The sequence below is a fragment of the Fibroporia radiculosa genome, assembly GCF_000313525.1.
Source record: "Fibroporia radiculosa TFFH 294 genomic supercontigs, scaffold1461, whole genome shotgun sequence".
NCBI classification, from domain to species: Eukaryota; Fungi; Basidiomycota; class Agaricomycetes; order Polyporales; family Fibroporiaceae; genus Fibroporia; species Fibroporia radiculosa.
In genome coordinates this window covers 1-18,460 of record NW_012133304.1, presented here as the reverse complement: position 1 = coordinate 18,460, position 18,460 = coordinate 1, and the positions used below count along the sequence as shown (strand labels likewise).

Genomic DNA, 18,460 nt, shown 5'->3' with positions numbered 1-18,460 from the left:
GCAGTAATCAGCGCACATGGAGACGAAAGGTTCTGATCGGGTAGGTGACTTTGAACTTCACCCGCGATCCCCGGTTCGCTCTTGTGCATATGACCTTGATATGATTCGGATGCGGTGATGCACATGGTCGATACCGATGCTTGCCGGAAACAGCGTAAGTTTCCCGTTAACTGAAATATCTTGGCTGGGCCCTGAGCCCGGTCTTTTCACTCATGCTTTTTTTTACTGGTAGAGCTAAGCGTCTGTCGACATTCGCCTTGATCACTCGAAGGTGATCCTTGTCCACAAGATCATCGTCATACGTTGTGTTCTTCAACTGTATCTGTTCTTTTCGTGCTTGCAACTAGCCTCGGCGTGATTCGGATGTTCTTCCCAGCCGCACCATCTGCTAAGTACGGCTTCAATATGGGTGAGGACTGGAGTTTATTCCGGCGATCATGATCACCTAGGTTCACCCCGCATGGCTCGATCCTATCTGGTGCATATGTAAGGGTACGAACAAATTGCTCGCGGATCCGCACATGCTCTTATCTTTCATCTCCTGTCGTTCGCGTACTATCCAAGGTGAGCCCCCTCGTGTCTATATAAGAGACAAATAGTCCTGCATGATGATGCAGAAGATCTTCCATCTCTCCGTCCGAGTCTCTCAAAAGCAAAATGGTTCTTTTGCTCCTTGGTGCAACACATATAGCGTTACTTTCATTTCTGGCGTATGCCTACGGCAATCCCGTAAGATACGGTTCCCTCAATAAGCTCCGCAGAGCAAGTCCTCAAACAGGGTTTACCCTTGTTGGGGCTGCTCCTTCCGATACCACCCTTAACATACGCATCGCGCTTGCGCAAAGCGATTCTGCTGGGCTCGACGCCGCGCTTTATGACGTGAGTACCCCAACCAGCCCAAACTATGGACATCACTTGAGCAAGGAAGAGGTATGTTTGACCCTCGAAGCTTGTAGCTCGTACTATATGATCCTGACTTACACCAGGCAGCGGCATTTGTTGCTCCATCCCCAGATACAAGACGCATTGTAGATGCGTGGCTGCAGGTGAACAATATCAATGCGACTGAACTCACCCCCGCGGGGGATTGGCTTGGCTTCCAAGTTTCTGTCAGCACTGCCAATGAGCTATTCAATGCAGATTACAGCGTTTACACACATGACGCTACAGGGAAAAATACCATTCGAACGATGTTGTATTCCCTTCCCGATCAGCTACAAGGCCATGTTGCTGCAGTGCATCCAACCACGATGTAAATTGGTTTCCCGATCGAGATATAGTATTTTAGAGCTGACGTCTTCAACCAGATTTCCCAGATACAGGTCCCAAAAATCTATGTTATCCACTATAGGACGAAGGCGCTCGGCGCAAAACAATAATGCTACGGTATCTGACTCCTGTGGGAGTGACATGACCCCGGCTTGCCTGCAGTCTCTGTACGGTATTCCTGCTACCCCAGCGACTCAGCCCTCAAATATGCTTGGTGTCACTGCATACGATGATAATTGGGCCAATGCGGCCGACCTTCAGGTACAAATTCTTTTGTCATTGTCTATGCTTTGCTAAGTTGTCGTAGACATTCCTACAGGATTATCGTCCAGACATGTCCGATACATCAACATTTACTCTGTTATCGATTGACAGTGGCACAAATCCTCAGGATGAGGATGATGCAGGTTTCGAAGCCGTGAGTTCCGACTGCTTACGTCGCGTGTGTGCTTCATTGTGTAGACACGCATAGTAATTCATCTCTCGCAGAATATCGATATACAGTACACCGTAGGCCTTGCCACAAATGTGTCTGTGGTTTTCATTTCTGTTGGGTCAGAAGATGATGACAACCTTGGAGATTGGCTCGATACAATCGATTATTTGTTAAATGAGGACTCTCCCCCTCAGGTGCTGACAACTAGCTACGGCGATGATGAGGCTTATATATCAACGGAGATTGCTACGTGGGTTCTAATCGTCTTTCACACGTGGCGTCGATTCTGACCAGTTCTGCTGTATGAAGCAACCTGTGTAATGCCTATGCGCAGCTCGGTGCGCGCGGAGTTTCTATCTTCTTTGCTTCTGGCGACGGCGGTGTAGGAGGTGCTAAAAGCGGCCAGACTTGCACGGATTTTCTAGCAACGTTCCCGTCCGGATGCCCCTAGTAAGCCCCTGTTCGGCGAATCATACGAACCTATTTGTTTTGAATAACAAGCTTCCAGTGTAACATCCGTCGGTGGGACAACTGGTGTCAATCCTGAGACTGGTATCGCCCTGTCGTCAGGCGGCTTTTCCAACTACTGGGCTACTCCATCGTACCAGAAATCCGCGGTCTCCTCCTATCTTTCCTACCTTGGCAGTGAATATGATGGTCTATACAACGCCTCTGGAAGGGGATACCCTGACGTCTCGGCACAAGCAAACTGGATCCCGATCATTTGGGACCAGGAGACGATACTAGAAGATGGCACAAGCTGCGCGAGCCCCATATGGGCATCTGTTGTCGCGCTGTTGAACGACGAGCTAATTGCTTCTGGAAAGCCGCCTCTTGGATTCCTGAATCCGTGGCTGTACTCAACGGCTACGTCTGCGCTGACAGACATCACCTCTGGCAACAACCCAGGATGTAACACAAGTGGTTTCTCTGCTACCGCCGGTTGGGACCCGGTATGAGCATGTATTTTCTCAGCGGATCTCGTCCGTTAACCATCTCTACCAGATAACTGGTCTTGGAACACCTAATTATGCCGGACTGAGGGCAGCAGCAGGTTTGTAAGTATTGTAACTCAACGTCTAGGTTGCCAATGGGTAACTTTGTTTGGAGTGGGAGATAATCTGACCTATCACTCATGTACATTTGTTCGAGAATCAGTTACCACATTATGCTATTCGAACGAGTGATGCTAGTAATACCAAGACCTGAGCAAGAAAGCTTCCGAGTCCAAGTCGCGATCGATCCCGAAAGTCCACAGTAGCCGCTATTCGATCACGTGTCGCTAATCGGGACCAGCTCGCGGCGAAGTTAAGCGACCTGCGCCCAACCCTGCGGCCGCGTGAAACGCGAAATACTTATACCTGTTCATGTTGTATACCTTGTCTTCTTATACCTTTCTTTAAAACTTCCTCTTCGCTGGGCTGGGCAACGTTGCTTTTCTCTGGAACATTGTGATTGTCGTGGTATGACATCTGCTCAGGCTTCGACAACACACTCCGAGAATCAGAGTCCATCAAAATCCGTCGTCAATGGTAAAAAGGCAAACGATGCCAGTGGCGAACACGAGGTGCTGTCAACCCCTGAAGTGCGTTTAAATGGCAGACCAGCATCGACCTTGTCCTCCGGCGATTCGTCTACTTCAGCGCCAACGACGAATGATGGATGGGGATCGAATTTCTGGGTTACGCTGGTCGATCCACAGGTGAGTTTCAGATATGTTAATTGCGAGTACAGTGCGTGCCCACTCTGTTAAATACAGACACAGGTATCTTTTTATGCGTGTCCTGCTTCGGGTGAAGTCAGCTGGGACCCACCCGTCGGTAATTTTCTGTGAGTGGCATCTGGTTCTCGATCAATCATTAAGCTGAGCGCGCTTTAGCCTTCCTCCAAATCCGGAGGGTGAATGGTGGGAAATGATCGACGAGGCGAGCGGGATCCCCTACTACTATCATACGAAGTCTGGCGAGACAGTTTGGGAGCGGCCGCAAGCTTTTGTGATTCCTTTGGGTGTTTTGCAAGTGTGTAACCCCGTTGCTTGCACTTATCGACGAAGCATGACATTATGCAGAATACCGCACTTGGTCGCAGGTTGTCTATTCGGCGAAACTCGCAGATAGACGCAGCAGCACCTTCGTCGAGTACACAAGAACGCATTCCCTATCGGAGATCACATTCGTATATGACTGAGAAGGAAACCCCCAAAGCGATTCAGACACAGGGCACCAAGTTGCAAAACCGCCGTTCACAATCCTCTACTCGGAGCTCTCCCGGAAAAACTGGTCAATCTGGCGTTGCGTCCAATGCAAGTACCAACAGGAAGTCTCCGCGCCGTCCGGGGTCTAGTAGCGAGTATCAAAATGAAGGCAATAGCGGAGGCCCTCTATCATATCCTCGTGGCCATCCACTTGCGCCAATTCCTGGCTCGCCCTATATGTCTGATGCATCTACTCGACCAGCATCGCCTGCTGCACGCAAGTCCACATCGACCACATCAATGCACGACCGTCATGGCAAGACAAAGGAAGGCGATCGTCCACCCAGACGTTCTGAAACTCTGGACGAGCTTTCCTTGGGCCGATCTCGCTCGAAATCGTCTAGCTATCTCGCGTACAGATCACCGCAGCCTCAGAGCCTCAACGCTGCGCTAGAGATGATCGCGCTTTCCAGCTCTCAGTCATCGACTTCGACCTCGACCACGCAGGAAAAGTACAGGGCGTCTTCTGAAAATGGACATGTTGGGCGCTCCACGACGCCATCTCTTGGAGACGCCACTAGACTACGTATCAGCACAGATACGAGGAATTTGGGGATCAATACTGCGCCATCATCTCCAATCTGGCCAAGAGGAAAGAAGGACAGGAATGTCGTTTCGCTGTCTCCTCGAAGACCCACACCCGCTTCCCCTCCGTTTGGCACCAGGAGTGTTTCCACGCCTATGCCTGTATCTTTGCACGGTAAAGTGATCAGTAGTCCCATACCCAACGCAGGTTAATATATGCTTTGATTATATCCCCTATACAAGGCGCTGATTGGTTCGGTTTTTTGCCCTTCGACAGAGGCTACCAAAAATTTGAACCCGATGCTGAATCCCGCAGCTGCAACCCCTGTGCCAGTAGGCATGTATCGAAAGACGACACGTGAATCAGGAGCGTCATTGAATACAGGGTGTGTTTACATCTGTCAACAACGATAATACCATTCGACCGCTGAACGTTTTATAGAAGATATCCTGTATTACCTCATGAATTGTCATCGGAGATCCAGCAATTCTCCGAGTCACAGTACGCCAAGCAATACTTCTCAATCCACCGCACTGGCTTCCTCTTCAAGCGTAAAGTTCCGGTTGCGCAGTTGATGTCGTGGCAAAAGGTTACATCCTCATTATCCAAAACGATGTTATCACCCTGACATTTAGGCAGATACCTCTCAGCTCACCGCTGCTAATGCTCAACAAGTCTCTACATAAAGATGCTTTGAAGATCTTCAAAGTAATACAGCATATTATGGGCGACCGAGAGCGCGACAGACCAGTTGGTGTACGCCTAAACTCAGACACATCTACCATACCAGTCAATGGCTCGACGACTTCTCTGAAAACAGGATCATCGATGGCTTTACTAGAGGAGGAACGATGGTTATTAGGAGAAGGTCTCGCTCATGGAGAGCTGAGAGACGAGGTCTACTGCCAGCTTACGAAACAGCTCAGTGGTAACCCAAACACGTTCGTGTTATCTCCCGTTTCTCCACGGTGAATGGCAGAGTTTGATTGTTAATAGTGAAAGCGTCTTCAAGGGCTGGCAATTCCTTTGCGTCCTTCTTGTTACCTTTCCACCTTCCAAAGATTTTGAGACATATCTGCAATCATTTCTGCAGCAAGCGACGTCTCGACAGGAAGGGAGAGTTGACGTCATGGCAAAATATTGCCTCCGACGACTAGCGTATATATCGAGGAAAGGTCCTAGGGGGAAAGCTCCGACGACCGCAGAGATCGAGACGGCTTCAGTAAGTCCATTATCGTAACTTTATTTGTATGACGCTAAGTTATGCACTGCGTATAGGACGCTGCATTCCACCCATCTATTTTTGGGGAATCCCTCGATACTATCTTCAGATTACAAGAGCGGAGCTATCCTCACATGAAGGTTCCCATCATTTTACCCTTCCTTGCCGATGGGATCCTTGCGCTTGGTGGCACCAAAACCGAAGGGATTTTTCGTGTACCTGGGGACAGTGATTCGGTTTCAGATCTAAAGCTCCGCATCGAGAAAGGTTATTATAGTCTCGATGGTGTGGATGACCCTCACGTCCTCGCTTCTCTGCTGAAGCTATGGCTGCGCGAGCTCTGCGATCCTCTCGTGCCTGATGAGCTATACGATGACTGTATCACCAGCTCCCATGATCCGGATCAATGTTTGGGTATAATCCAGAGGTTGCCTACCATCAATAGACGTGTAGTCCTGTTCATCATCAGCTTCCTTCAGGTGTTCCTGGAAGAAAGAACTCAAGCGATCACAAAAATGACATCCCCGAACCTGGCTCTGGTGATGACACCAAATTTACTTCGCTGCAACTCGGACTCTATGGCTGTCGTCTTCACGAACGCACAGTAAGCCGATATCTGCATCCAGATTTAATATAATGTCTGACGTGACATTAGGTATGAACAGACTTTTGTTCATAATTTGTTATTGCACCTGCAATGCAGCTCAACCGATCCCGACTACGTACCCGCCCATGGCCAAGGGGCTGTTCCACCATCGACTCCCATGGCCAGGACGTCGCAGCCCCGCCGCCGCAACAATTACTAATCCCTCTATTCGGTCACCCACACCCCAATTTTAGACTACTGCGACGACATCTTTCTTGACATAGCATCACATTGCTTAATCTGTTGTATTATCCTTTTCCTCGCTATCTGGATTGGCTTTTTTTTTGGATACCTCCCATGTACAGTTCGGCATTTCTCTTCTCGGATCCAGACGCACCACACATTATAACGCTCGTTAATATTCTTTCGATACCGGAGGCAAGCTACATTCTTTCGCAATTAAATAGCTATCGTCTATTCTATGCATTTGGAAAGTAACGGTTGCGACAAGGGCCTGAAGAGTTTCTGTAATGGAGCAGCTAGCTACTTGGCTAATCCAATTTCGTAGCGAGACTCAGGAATTTAAAGTACTGATGCTGTGTACATTCTATGTGCTCACGTGATGGAGCCTTAGAGTTTGGAACGCCCAGTCGCAGTGCTCAGTGCTAACGTAGTCAACGAGGTCCCGGCACTGCTTAGGAAATTCATTGCTGTTGTCTTGTTTTGGGTCCCGTAAATAATGCTCGGCAAGCATTCGCTCAAACAGGCCTCGTCGGTGGCCCGGATAGGTGCGTCCGTTTCTTGTCTGCGTCGCTTGGACGACTCGTAATCCATTCTGTTTAGCAACCTCCGAACCATGTCCACCTAAGGTGCCCTCTTCCAGGTTGAGTTCAGTATCATTTCCATCGCATACACACACTTCTACATCCACCTCACCATCGACTAATTACTGCCACTCTCAAAGGCGATTTTATTCCACGGGGAATTCTTCTAAGCCAACAAAGTGAGCCGAGCTCGTAATGCGTCATTCTAGACTAATCGTTTTGGTAGTAAGGACTCGATATTCTCGCCATCTGCGTCACCATGGGACCACGTCTTTGACGACATTGTGGACAAGCCTAGTTTGCTTCCTTCGACAGCCCGAGCCAGTGGCGCACAAACGAGCAGATTTCCTCGTCGCCAGAGAATGACTGTTCGGGAAATCAATGCTTTCGACGAAATGTTCAATATGATTTTCAGTGCGGTCTCTGAAAAAAACATACAGAGCACCGGTTCGAAACCTCGCTCGCTCTCCCCCACGTTAGGAATTGGACGCAGAGGATCCTCCGAGATGGGTGATTTGTTTGGGAGACTACGGAAGCAGTCGAAACATATCAAGTGGACGGACAAAGCGGACGAAGACCTCGACCGGAAGAAGGAACAAATGGAGCTGTGCAATACGGATCAACAACTTCTTGACTGGGCCATGAAGGAGGTGTTTGCAGAGTCACAGCGTTATGAAGAGAATGCAAGACGATCGCTTGAAAATCCTACGTCCTCCAAGGAGCCTGTGCAACTCCAGCCTCCAGCATACCCTCACCTCATATCGCTACTCATGCGTACCTTCCGCGAAAAGTACGCCGATCCTCATCTCTCATTATCCATCTTCGACCACGCACGACATCTTTCCATACCATCGTTCGTATTCGGCTGTACAACGCCGGCGTACAACGAGCTCATCGAGACGCGTTGGCGGTGCTTCCGCGATCTACGTGGTGTTTGCGATGCCCTCGAGGAAATGCGGGTGAATGGTGTAGAGATGGACAATCGCACGCGCAGCCTAGCGGAGATGATCCGCCGTGAGGTCGGCGAGCGCAATCTCTGGCAAGAGGAAAGTTCGATGGGAAGTGGCGAGGCCTGGGATATGGTCGCGAAGATTGAGCAACTTACTGCAAAAGAGCCTTTCATACGTAGAACCTCAACCTCTAATGTCAAGAAATCACAGAAGAAATGGACGTGGGACCAAGAAAGCTGGAAGCGGGGAGGATTGAATGCTAGTGGGTCGTCGAATGATGGTTGGGAGTTTGGTCGATGGGATAGCACTGAGTCTTCAGGGTCGTCAACGCCGACGCGATGAGGTTGCACAAGGCACTTGCAACTTTATCACGAAGAATACTATTTTACTTTTATGAGGCAAGCCCGGTTCATTGCGACGACATTGCTAATACAGTACTACTTCTGCAGTACTAGTGAAAAATTCCAGCTCACACTGCGATGAGAGTCCGTCAATTTCCTGATTGCTAGAATTCTGTGAGGATGTGAGGATTTGAAACGACAATAGGTGAGGGATCGTGGGCCGAGGGATGTTCTGAGCACCAGCTTGAGCGTATGTTCAGATTGTGATACCGATTGAAGTAGAACCTCTACACATATATGTTCAAGTTGAACAGATTCGTTAACGACCGAATCGCGTCTTAATCATGGACCATGCATCATTGACCCCAACTTATTCGAATTTTCCAATAGCAAGTAAGTGGAGATCTACATATGGTTATGGATCTCAAGCTGATACAACAGATACGGATACCCAAAGCCTGCAAGAGCCAAGCTTGAAGGAAGTATCTGCTCTGCTCACAGGAAACTTCTTCAGGCTTGTGGCGATTACAGTGAATCCCTCTCATGCTTTCGAGAGTTTTTCACTTCGTGTGCTGCGCGTAAGCCTGGCTCTTGTCGAAGAGCTTGAATTTGCTCCTACTGTTAATTCTTACTCAATTCCTTCCAGATCTGATCGTACGAGATTTGATCGTGCGGCGCGGGTTTAGTCGTTCTCTGAAATTACGCAAGGCGAGCGCCTTCAAATATTGAAAATGCTCTATTGCAACTAATTGTAGCTTTTCTACTCGCCGGATTTCATATTTGACCCTAAGAGTGGTGCTGATTTCGGTAAGTTACTCTCCTATTGAAGGTTGGCGAATTGGCTTACGATCATTCACGGTGGAGCTTGGCTATTTGATATTTGCTGAAACTTACTGCTGCGGTGAATGTCCTGTTTTTCCACTCACTCCGATGTCTTCAAGTTGTGGTGCAGACCCTTCAAGACATGACCAACATGTAATGGTGAGTTGCGTCAGACAAGCTACGGCCGTTGACATTGCCAATGACTTGTCTCTGTCCATTCCTGAAGATGTGCGGAATTACAGATCCAAGACTGCAATCAATCATGGGCTCTTGTGCCCTTTCTTGCGGCATCTATGACTGCTCTCTAGATTCCGGCTTGTTTTCCTTCACTTAATGGGGTTCGCATAAATACCTTCATATGCTGATCTTCGCGGTCGCGACTGATAGGAGATATGCTGCGTGTTCCTTGGCTATTTTGGAGTCGCTCTTGGAGCCTGAATGTAGGAATTGAGCTATGATAGCCCGGACAATAATCACAAACAGCAGCTGGTGAGCGTTCCTTTCCTGGATATACGTATATAATGTGATTGAATGAACCGCGACGGTGTCTGAATGTTTTTATAAGGCTCATCACATGTCCCTTTAAGACGATTCTTTACGCCGACCTGCGTCGACGTGATTCTTCGGAGTTTCGATCCCATATTACAACACCATACCAGGACACCTCAGATGTCGCCAGAGCAGCTCAGGTTTGCAAGGGATTCTTTGATGCTGCCGCAAGTGTTCCTCGGAGATCTTTACCTCACCCCTTCTTCCTATCCAAAATTCTTGCCACATTCTTATTCAAAGTCAAAGTCAAGGACGAGACACCATCTCTATGTGGAAATTTCTTTCCTCGTCACCCTCGTGCACCGTTGTCCCAGTCTGGATATTTATGCTTTACGATGATGTGTTAAGACCAACAGAAAGGAACTCCGTGCATACACGCAAAAGTGATCCTTGGAAAGTATCGCCGCCCTGTGCAACTTACCCGTACACAAGTTGTAATGCCTGAATCGCATGAGAGTCACGGACTCTGGCAGACTACGGTATTGGTCTTCGACACGTCTGGGCACAAGACCACAATAGCTCAATGTCAAGCGCGGCGAAGAGTGCGTACCGCTCCGGCGATCTTCAATAGCTACAGTTACCGAAACTCTGCATGTATCTCTAGGCACGGAGTATAAACCAGGAGTTTCAAGGAAGAAAAAGATCCCTGCGCGCTTTGGGAGGTACGCTGCCACGTGATCAGTCTAGGGCAGGTCTGAGCGTGTCGAACATGTGAAGTCGCGCCTTGTCTGAGCCAAACAACGACTTGAGCAGAATGAGTTCTCTCTCTGACCACGTCGACCGCATCTCTTTACTGGCAAAGTCCATTCAGTCAAACTCTCTTGCGGCGACACCAATTTCCTCAGGTCCCTTCACACATGCTGTCCTTCAAACACCTCTGGGCGACCTCATCCGCGACATCGATCCTGCTGAACTCGGCTTGTTCACCCTTGTGCCGTCTGCCAGACCGCCCGTTGATGCAGAAGTTGGCGGTCCACAAGTTGGAGAGATCGCCCGCGCAGAGTTCCATGGAGCGACCCCGCTGAGACGTCCACCGCCCCATAAAGTGGGGAGGCCGGATGCTCAGAGAATGGGCGAATACGAGCCAGAAGTCTACGCCCGAGCAGCAGTCAAGTATCTTGATCGATAGTGAGTGCGGCATTTCAATATAGCATTTTCCGCATTGACGTTCTTTGTGCGCCAGTCAATCTATCAGGCCGATGCCACGAGCTTCTGAACAGGCGTCGAGCATAGTAGAACAGCTGGAAACTGTGCGGGAGAATATCCAAAAATTGAATGATAAGCTTAAGCAAGTGAGGATGCCATCTCTTGCACTGACCTTCACTCCAGCTAAGTACAGCACACATCTACAGGTCCCGCTGCGCCACCTGCATCTCCGAGCTCCATCATAAAGGAGGAAGAGCGGCGTATTCAGACTGCAGGATTACGAATAACTGAACTTAAGAAACAGGTCAGTCGTCATAATATAACATGGCCTCCTCTCGATCTACCCGCGTTCTGTGTCACAGAGGGACTCCCTGCTCAAGAGAAAAGCATCTGCTAGCTCCTCAAAACCTAAGCCGAATCTGAAGTCAAAGTCATCGACTCCGACTCCGCCTCCTCTGGACGACCAGGAAGAGGCGTTCTGGAACACTCCTGGCGCTGCTGCGCGAACATTGCACTTTACCGGAGATTCCCTCCTAGACGAAGAAGTGGATATGGGGAATATCTCTGCAGTCTCCTTCTCGAGCCCTGTTCCCTTGAGGAAAGATCGATCAGCTTCTCGCCCTTCATTACATTTTGAGGACATGGCGCTCGGCGCGCCAGATGACCATTTTGAGGGATGTTCAGATTCGCCTGTTGTCGCGTTAGGTGCTGATGATACCGGCGAGGATGTCAGCGGTAGCAGTGATGTTGGAGAAAGCACAGTTGTTTTGACCAAGGTTCCCACAGCCGTATCGGGGATAATGACCCACGATGAGCATCAATCGCCGGACAGGGTTCATGAAGAGTTGCCCTTACCATCACCCACAAAGCCACCAGACGAGAAGCCACCATCTGATACTCGCAAGGAATCAAAGATTAGAGTTACTGCTGAGCTCGAGCGTATTGTTGTAAGTAGCGAGCGCTGTCATTCAGCTTGTAGACTCACATAACCGCAGTCGAAAATGTGGGTGACGGTCGGCGAGCTTATCATGCCCGGCCATCCGTTCGATGTGTCCGGTGGTGGGGGCAGCAAACCCCCGCGGGCGAAGGAAACCATGTACGTCAATCCGACCCTCTCTTATTCTAGCCTGACGAGGCCTCCACGTGCAGCGCCCACCTTCAGTTGCTCTCAACCCACACCCCAAGCCCGACGTCGCCATCTGCATCGAGCCTTTCATCGTTTTCGCTTACGCAGCCGTCGTCTTCATCTTCCGCGGGCGCGGCTCAGCCGACCGCACAGCAGATCCTCACCGCGCACATGCTCCTTGCGCTGCTTTCGTCTCCGCCGACGTATGCGATGCCATTAGGACGGCTGAAAGACGTGCTGTCCGCTAAGAATGCGGAGACTGGTGTCGCGAGAGCTTTGGGCGGGTCGGCTGTGACTCGGCCTATCTACGGATGTGTGGCGAAGAGGCTGCTGAAGATTGAACGGGGAGGGGGCCAGCAGGTTGTCAAGTTTGATATATGAATGTTACTCTTGCCGCTATTATTATCATTATTATGCACAAGAATCTCTACTATACCTAGCGTCGGCCAACTCGTTTCTGAATTTTCAGTATTCTATAAATGTCCGAAGAAGAATTACTACTATAGGTAACTGCCTGTTTGCTTGGGCGCCTGCACGTCTTTTGCCTCGGCCACCATGGTCAGTGCACTTCAACGCCTCGAGTGCACCTCGGGAGTGCTTATGCTCTGCTTCATCTGCAGCTCATCTTCTCGGTTTTCAAGACGCTCACGGACCAGCAGGTCACCGTCGAGCTGAAGAACGACCTTTCCATCACCGGGGTGCTCAAATCCGTCGACCAGTGAGTGTCGGTGCCACATTTGCGCGGGCGGTCGAGGTTCATCAGCAGCCGCTGCTAAGGCCTCTTTCTGCCGTCTGGTAGGTTCTTGAACATCCGACTCGACTCGATCACCGTGCTGGACGAGGCGCGGCACCCACACATGGTGCGTTGCTTCTGCCCCCTGGATCTGGCTGGAGGATGACGCGCGGACGCTGGACGCAGATGGCGGTGAAGAACTGCTTCATTCGCGGCTCTGTGGTGCGGTATGTGCAGCTCCCGGCTGAGCACGTCGATACACAGCTGTTGGAGGACGCTACACGACGAGGTGCGCACTTCTCTTCTCTTCGTAGCGTAGACGGACGCTCATGCTTGCATCTGCAGAGGCTGTCAGTCAGGCCAAGCGATAGGTTTTCGCGATGTCTCCCTCGGATTACGAGTTGTGGTGATCCCTCGTCTGGCCCGGACCTCCCCTGCAGGGCATCCGTTTTGAAAGTCCTGGCCCCCAAAAATGTCATTACTCCGAGAATATAAGGATATTTTTCAGGATCTTGAAGGAGCCGCTGGTATCTGAATTGTCTTGCGATTCAGCTACCTGCACGTGGACTCTCGCGGTTCAGACAATGCGTTTGTAATGGAATATGCCAGTGCACCCGGAAGAAGGGTCAGTACAACAAGAATGCCACAATGATTTTGAAGGCCGCCACCCTTCGCGCTCTCGCACACATCATATCGAGACAAGAGACACCGCCAGTTGTCACGAAAATGAGATACATCCACATCTTTCAAGTCGATGTTGGGGGAGGCCCGCTCGGCCCTTCGAGAGAGGCGAACGAGAGGACGTCAATATAAGCCGGAACTAGCGAGCGACGGAAATCATTAAGACGATTCGCGCAAGAAGGACTATCACAATTTCAGGTCTGACAAGAAGTATTTCAGTATAAAGTCACCGAAACTCCACCGGTCACCGCATGCATTGAATTACATTTAATTCTAATACAATAAATCAGAGCAATATTGCAACATGAACTGGTGAGAATGTATCCCTTCCTACCCCAACTTGCTATGCACGCAGGGCTTACGAGCATAATGTCCCAACCTGGGCCGTTTTTCATCGATCATCCTTGGGAAGTCAAAAATGTCTGGATGAGTGCGTTAAAATGCAAATAAAGGAAAGGGATTGTCAGCTTACGCGAGCACTCGATCTTTCTGATTCACGACTACTCAGTGATCTGGAACAAGAGCAACAGAGGTGAGTCTATGTAACCGACACTTGTTGCTGTAGCATCGAGAAAACCAACTTGCGCTGGGGTGGCGTAATGAAATAGTTCCGCAAGGGGTCGTAGAGTAAAGCTTATCTTCAGCACCCACCAACGAGGTTTCAAGTCACCGTCGTCCACTGATACACGTTCTGTCGGTCTTCATTTCCCCAGGTATTAACTGTAGACTCGGCTTGACTCGTGCACTCACAGCATAACGGTGTTTCTTGGTGCCCCTCACTTTTGTCCTCGTGCATTTCATTCGTACCAGGTCGTACTAGACTGTCCGCTTCGAAGTCAGCATAGCAGCCATTAGATATGCTCATTGAGTTTCGAACGTACCGTAAAATTCTTTAATTTTGGGCTGGAGTATAGCCACGCAATATGTTAGCAAAGGCAGAACAGCGAAGTTCATGTCGTACTCGCTCAAAGGCTTCGAAGTTCAACGTTCAACGTCAACGGTCAGTCGCCGAACAGGTCCATTCACTCATCGAATAATATCAAATTGCAGTCACAGCAAGCAAATTGCAAGAATGGTTCCTCGGCAGAGTGCCTCTACTTACAATATCGATACATCCCGCCTGGCCACGACCCGGACACCACAATCTCTGTAATGGCTCAAAATCACGCAATATGACGATATAAGGATTGACTTTGCGCGTGTATGGACGAAACTCATTTCTGTAGATAATGCTCAGCTCACAGTGAGGTCTTCTTGTATAATGCATAGCTTACCTTTTAACACCGCGAATGTCTCTCTCGGGCCGATTGCAGAGCCGTCTATCATGCATACAACTCTGTCCCATGCCTTGCCATTTCGCGCTGCATCCGCGCTCGCCTTCGCGACTTGATCCTGTATGTCAAGATTAGGGAATATGTTGTCGAGGAACTGGGCTGTCTTGATATCGTTCAATATATGCATACCCTCGGATATGCCGAGACGCAGCTGTCTCAATCCATGTGCATAAGGCAACAATGGGGCCTCGAGATTTAGGGGGTATTCCGCGTCTGACGGCGGGCGGAAGCACGTTCCAAAAAGGCGAAGGAAATATAGGTTAGGATGATGGCGTGCGAAGTCGATGAGGCAGCAAATTGAGGTGCTTGGCGAGACGTAGTTATACACACGTGCGAAATCGCCAATATTTAGGACTTCTAATTCATCCCACTCCGTGGTAATCAGTTGAATGGGATCATCCAGAAAAGATAGTTCCTGCTCAGATTGAAGGGTCAGTGATCGAAGACCTCGGACGTTCAGCACAGGTGACAGGAAGGACGATAGCTGAAGGATATCATCCAATCTGAATGGCCAATAGTTGACCTCCAAACTCCGTAGTGAGACGCAGAACTTCGTCCCCAACGTCCTAAGGATATTAATATGGGGGCCCAAACGCACAGCGTCAAAGTCGGAATCAACATGATGGTACGCGATTTCTATGGACTCGAGATGAGATGAGGATATACCATTGAGGAGAGTGCCAACTTGAATCACTGATCCGGCCACAAGAAGAGATCGCAATGAAACAAGTCCGACAAGTCCTAGCTGGCTCAATTCATCACTGTCCGCCTCGTCCTGAGGCAGATGAAGATCGAGGACTTGTAATTTTGCCATGTACGTAGTAGGTCCATACTAGGGCCATAACGTAACGTGATACGCAGCTTGAGGAGACCCGCGAAGATGGCATGAGGTAAGTGTTTAGGATTCAAAGTCTAAGTTCAGTTCGCGTAGAAGCGGCGAAGTACACCCTAGGCTCAATAGGAAATGTATGAGTTTGTGATTGTCGCCCCCGGTCTCGGGATTTAGCTCAACGGATTGATGACGATAGCGGAGACATTGTAGAGACGGTGATATCAAATTCCACAGACTGAGGATTTCGGAAAGAGGGGCTTCCCATTCAATAGAAACGACGGCAGAGAGAATTCGGCCTGCCACTAGCACGGAGATGCATCTGAGAATAAACCGAGGGACCGATTTGAATGAGGCTTGTTGTGTAACACGGTATGGGATGGGATAGTAGGCAACTGAGGTTACGAACTTTTTGAGCGTAAAATTGAAGCCTAGACCATTCGAGATCATCTATCGGCGCAGAAAGAATCTGGATCACGCGTCAAGCTCATAGCTTCGTCCCAATGTATTAAATGGCTCACGTATACAATTGTTTCGTTTCTACCCTGGTATTCGGAGAGTGATGCAGCAAGAATGTTTAAAAAGGGGGGATAAATTGAGGAATGGTTGTCCAAAGAACGGTTGTAGCGGCATCGACGAAGCCCTTGCAGACCCGAGCTGCTTGTGTGAGGCTGGAGATGCCCTGATGTGTTGATGAAACGCCGAGGAAGATCTCGTGAAGAATCAGGCCATTAGAAAAAGCACGAATAGTCGCCCCTGTCATCATACGAGTGCATCCTAAGTCTCGGCGAGTAAGAAGGTATCTGCGGCGGCGCGTTTTATTCAATCATGCCATAACATTGGGGAAAGAACTACTGACCGGTTTTCAAAACAGCACTTGGAGGGGCCGATGGTTGAGTCCGAGTCCCGGGAAAACTCCGAGACATGTAAATAATGGTCGGTAACTAAGTCTGCCCCCCGTTATTTACCTTATAAGTAGTGTAGAAAACCAAATATCATGGGATTTCCTATAAAATGGTACGTGACTTATTAAAACGCGTAAATAGCATGTAAAAAGTGTAAAATACATGTAGAAAATGGGAAAAAACAAACTTCAGAATAGCATATATGGTCATGGTCTGTATAACAGCGCACACGATGAAGTACTTGAACATATGGAGGCCTATACCTCCCACTCGAGCTTCCACAAAAAATTTTCACCGTCATCCAGCTCATCCGATAACAGAAGCAGCCCAGATATTGAAATCCACATAGACCTGATGAGCGTGCTTGCAGTATGTGGGCGCAAACAGCGGGAGTGAGACAGTAGCTGTTTCCGTCAGCAGATGATTGTATAAAATAGATTTGCACTCGATGATTCCGAAGTACGAAACGGAGACGATGGCAGGGAGGACGCGCCCACGCGCGCAGTGGGAATACACTGAAGAGCCAATTCGAACACGGTTTGGAAGTCGGGCAGCCACAAAGAGCGACGGACCCAGACGGCGGACCTCCCGAGCATCTCTGAAGTAGCACACACGATAGACCAGGGGACTCGAAAGTGATCCCAAAGTACGAAACGAAGAGACGATGGGGGGGGAAGATGGGCCACGCCCCGCACGGATGGGTATCTGGGAATACACTGAAGAAGCCAATCCGAACACGGTCTGGAAGTCGGGCAGCCGCAAAGCGGGACGCACCCAGACGGCGGGCCTTCCGCGCACAGAATTGGAGCCTGGGCCATTCCCGGTCGCATCCCGGGGCAGAGAGAACGTGTAACGGCCCATATCCAGTACACGCCACCGTCTCGGGGAGAAGGAGATTATCACACGTGAACGACGATGGTTTCTCCTTGTCCAAAGTCAAGGAGGTGGGAAGAACTTGGAACGGGAGGATGGGAAGACGCAGAGAGTCCCCAAAGAGCACCCGAGTCAGGGCAGCATCAAAGCACTGTGCGCAGACCCGACTCGCAGCTCCAGCCAGGTTGGGGATATATGCTGCACCGCGACACACGTACGTCTCGTCCGCTTCCTCCCGGTGGGACGGCGAAACGTGGTAAAGCATCTCTCGCAGAAGTAGATCGGCACGAAGGGTTGCCCCACGCGGGGGTGCCATCCCATAGAGGAAATTCCAGCTCCCGAATGAAAAACATGTGCACTGGCAGCACTGGGGCGGATTGAGGAGTGCTCACCGGCTGCAGCCAGACTTGCCAACCTTCTAGCGAATTCGCTCGCTAGGCCAGGCCCGGACAAGGCGCACCGGGGAGGATACTATGTTCGCGATCGACGTTCAAACTGCCCGTCCGTGAAACCCGGGGTCTCGCGAGCACGTTCTCTCAGAGTCGCCACCGGGACATGCACGCGTGATGCACAGGACCGGGATAGACTTGATCCAAGGGGCTACACCGAACTCTGAGGGATCAGCGAGCAATATTGAATACAAATGTGTACAACCGCTAACGCAGGCCTTTGTCGGCACGCACACGCACACGCACACGCAACAGCCGAGATGGTCCGTCTCCGTCCTCCGTCGTGGGGGCACCGCACGGGCGTCCGGAGTCCGTGGCCGGCGATATCTTCCCGGCGCACGGTGGCTGGCCGCGATCGCCCACGCGAACGTGCACTGATCGCGGCCGCTGATGGTCATGGCTGATGCTGCGCACCCCTCCACCTCCATCGCGCACAGGCACCGCCGACCCGGGCACGTGCGGATAAACGGATGAATCAACCATCCTCCCTCCCTCCTCCATCAGACCACACCCACCGTGCTCCCCGTCCGCACCAGCCTCGGGACGCTGCCATCACCCGCGTCCACGCCGCACACCCGCGCCCGAGGCCTCGTCACCCTCCCAAA

General features: G+C 50.3%; 5 protein-coding genes across 5 annotated transcripts; 3 read left to right on the top strand and 2 right to left on the bottom strand.

The window, feature by feature from the left end:
- Window positions 1-657: 657 nt before the first annotated feature.
- On the top strand, window positions 658-6,513 carry FIBRA_02877 (uncharacterized protein; the record flags this gene model as incomplete). The annotated part of the gene is made up of 18 exons (XM_012324728.1): window positions 658-930; window positions 987-1,252; window positions 1,308-1,530; window positions 1,577-1,687; window positions 1,732-1,955; window positions 2,015-2,155; window positions 2,214-2,658; window positions 2,711-2,763; window positions 3,308-3,407; window positions 3,465-3,535; window positions 3,585-3,723; window positions 3,774-4,692; window positions 4,762-4,870; window positions 4,927-5,074; window positions 5,125-5,426; window positions 5,482-5,707; window positions 5,764-6,311; window positions 6,363-6,513. The coding sequence occupies 18 exons, from the start codon at window positions 658-660 to the stop codon at window positions 6,511-6,513; spliced, it is 4,449 nt and encodes a 1,482-aa protein (XP_012180118.1).
- A 519-nt stretch (window positions 6,514-7,032) lies between these two features.
- FIBRA_02876 (uncharacterized protein) lies at window positions 7,033-8,409 on the top strand (the record flags this gene model as incomplete). The annotated part of the gene is made up of 3 exons (XM_012324727.1): window positions 7,033-7,081; window positions 7,137-7,296; window positions 7,344-8,409. The coding sequence occupies 3 exons, from the start codon at window positions 7,033-7,035 to the stop codon at window positions 8,407-8,409; spliced, it is 1,275 nt and encodes a 424-aa protein (XP_012180117.1).
- Window positions 8,410-10,533: 2,124 nt separating this feature from the next.
- FIBRA_02875 (uncharacterized protein) lies at window positions 10,534-13,155 on the top strand (the record flags this gene model as incomplete). Its single annotated transcript, XM_012324726.1, has 10 exons — window positions 10,534-10,907; window positions 10,963-11,071; window positions 11,119-11,229; window positions 11,288-11,872; window positions 11,921-12,021; window positions 12,075-12,411; window positions 12,672-12,769; window positions 12,851-12,911; window positions 12,971-13,073; window positions 13,130-13,155. 10 exons carry the CDS (start codon window positions 10,534-10,536, stop codon window positions 13,153-13,155), a joined length of 1,905 nt encoding a protein of 634 aa, XP_012180116.1.
- Window positions 13,156-14,698: 1,543 nt separating this feature from the next.
- Window positions 14,699-15,613, bottom strand: FIBRA_02874 (uncharacterized protein; the record flags this gene model as incomplete). The annotated part of the gene is made up of 1 exon (XM_012324725.1): window positions 14,699-15,613. The coding sequence occupies one exon, from the start codon at window positions 15,611-15,613 to the stop codon at window positions 14,699-14,701; it is 915 nt and encodes a 304-aa protein (XP_012180115.1).
- Window positions 15,614-16,839: 1,226 nt separating this feature from the next.
- On the bottom strand, window positions 16,840-17,722 carry FIBRA_02873 (uncharacterized protein; the record flags this gene model as incomplete). The annotated part of the gene is made up of 2 exons (XM_012324724.1): window positions 16,840-17,249; window positions 17,308-17,722. The coding sequence occupies 2 exons, from the start codon at window positions 17,720-17,722 to the stop codon at window positions 16,840-16,842; spliced, it is 825 nt and encodes a 274-aa protein (XP_012180114.1).
- Between the last annotated feature and the right edge of the window lie 738 nt (window positions 17,723-18,460).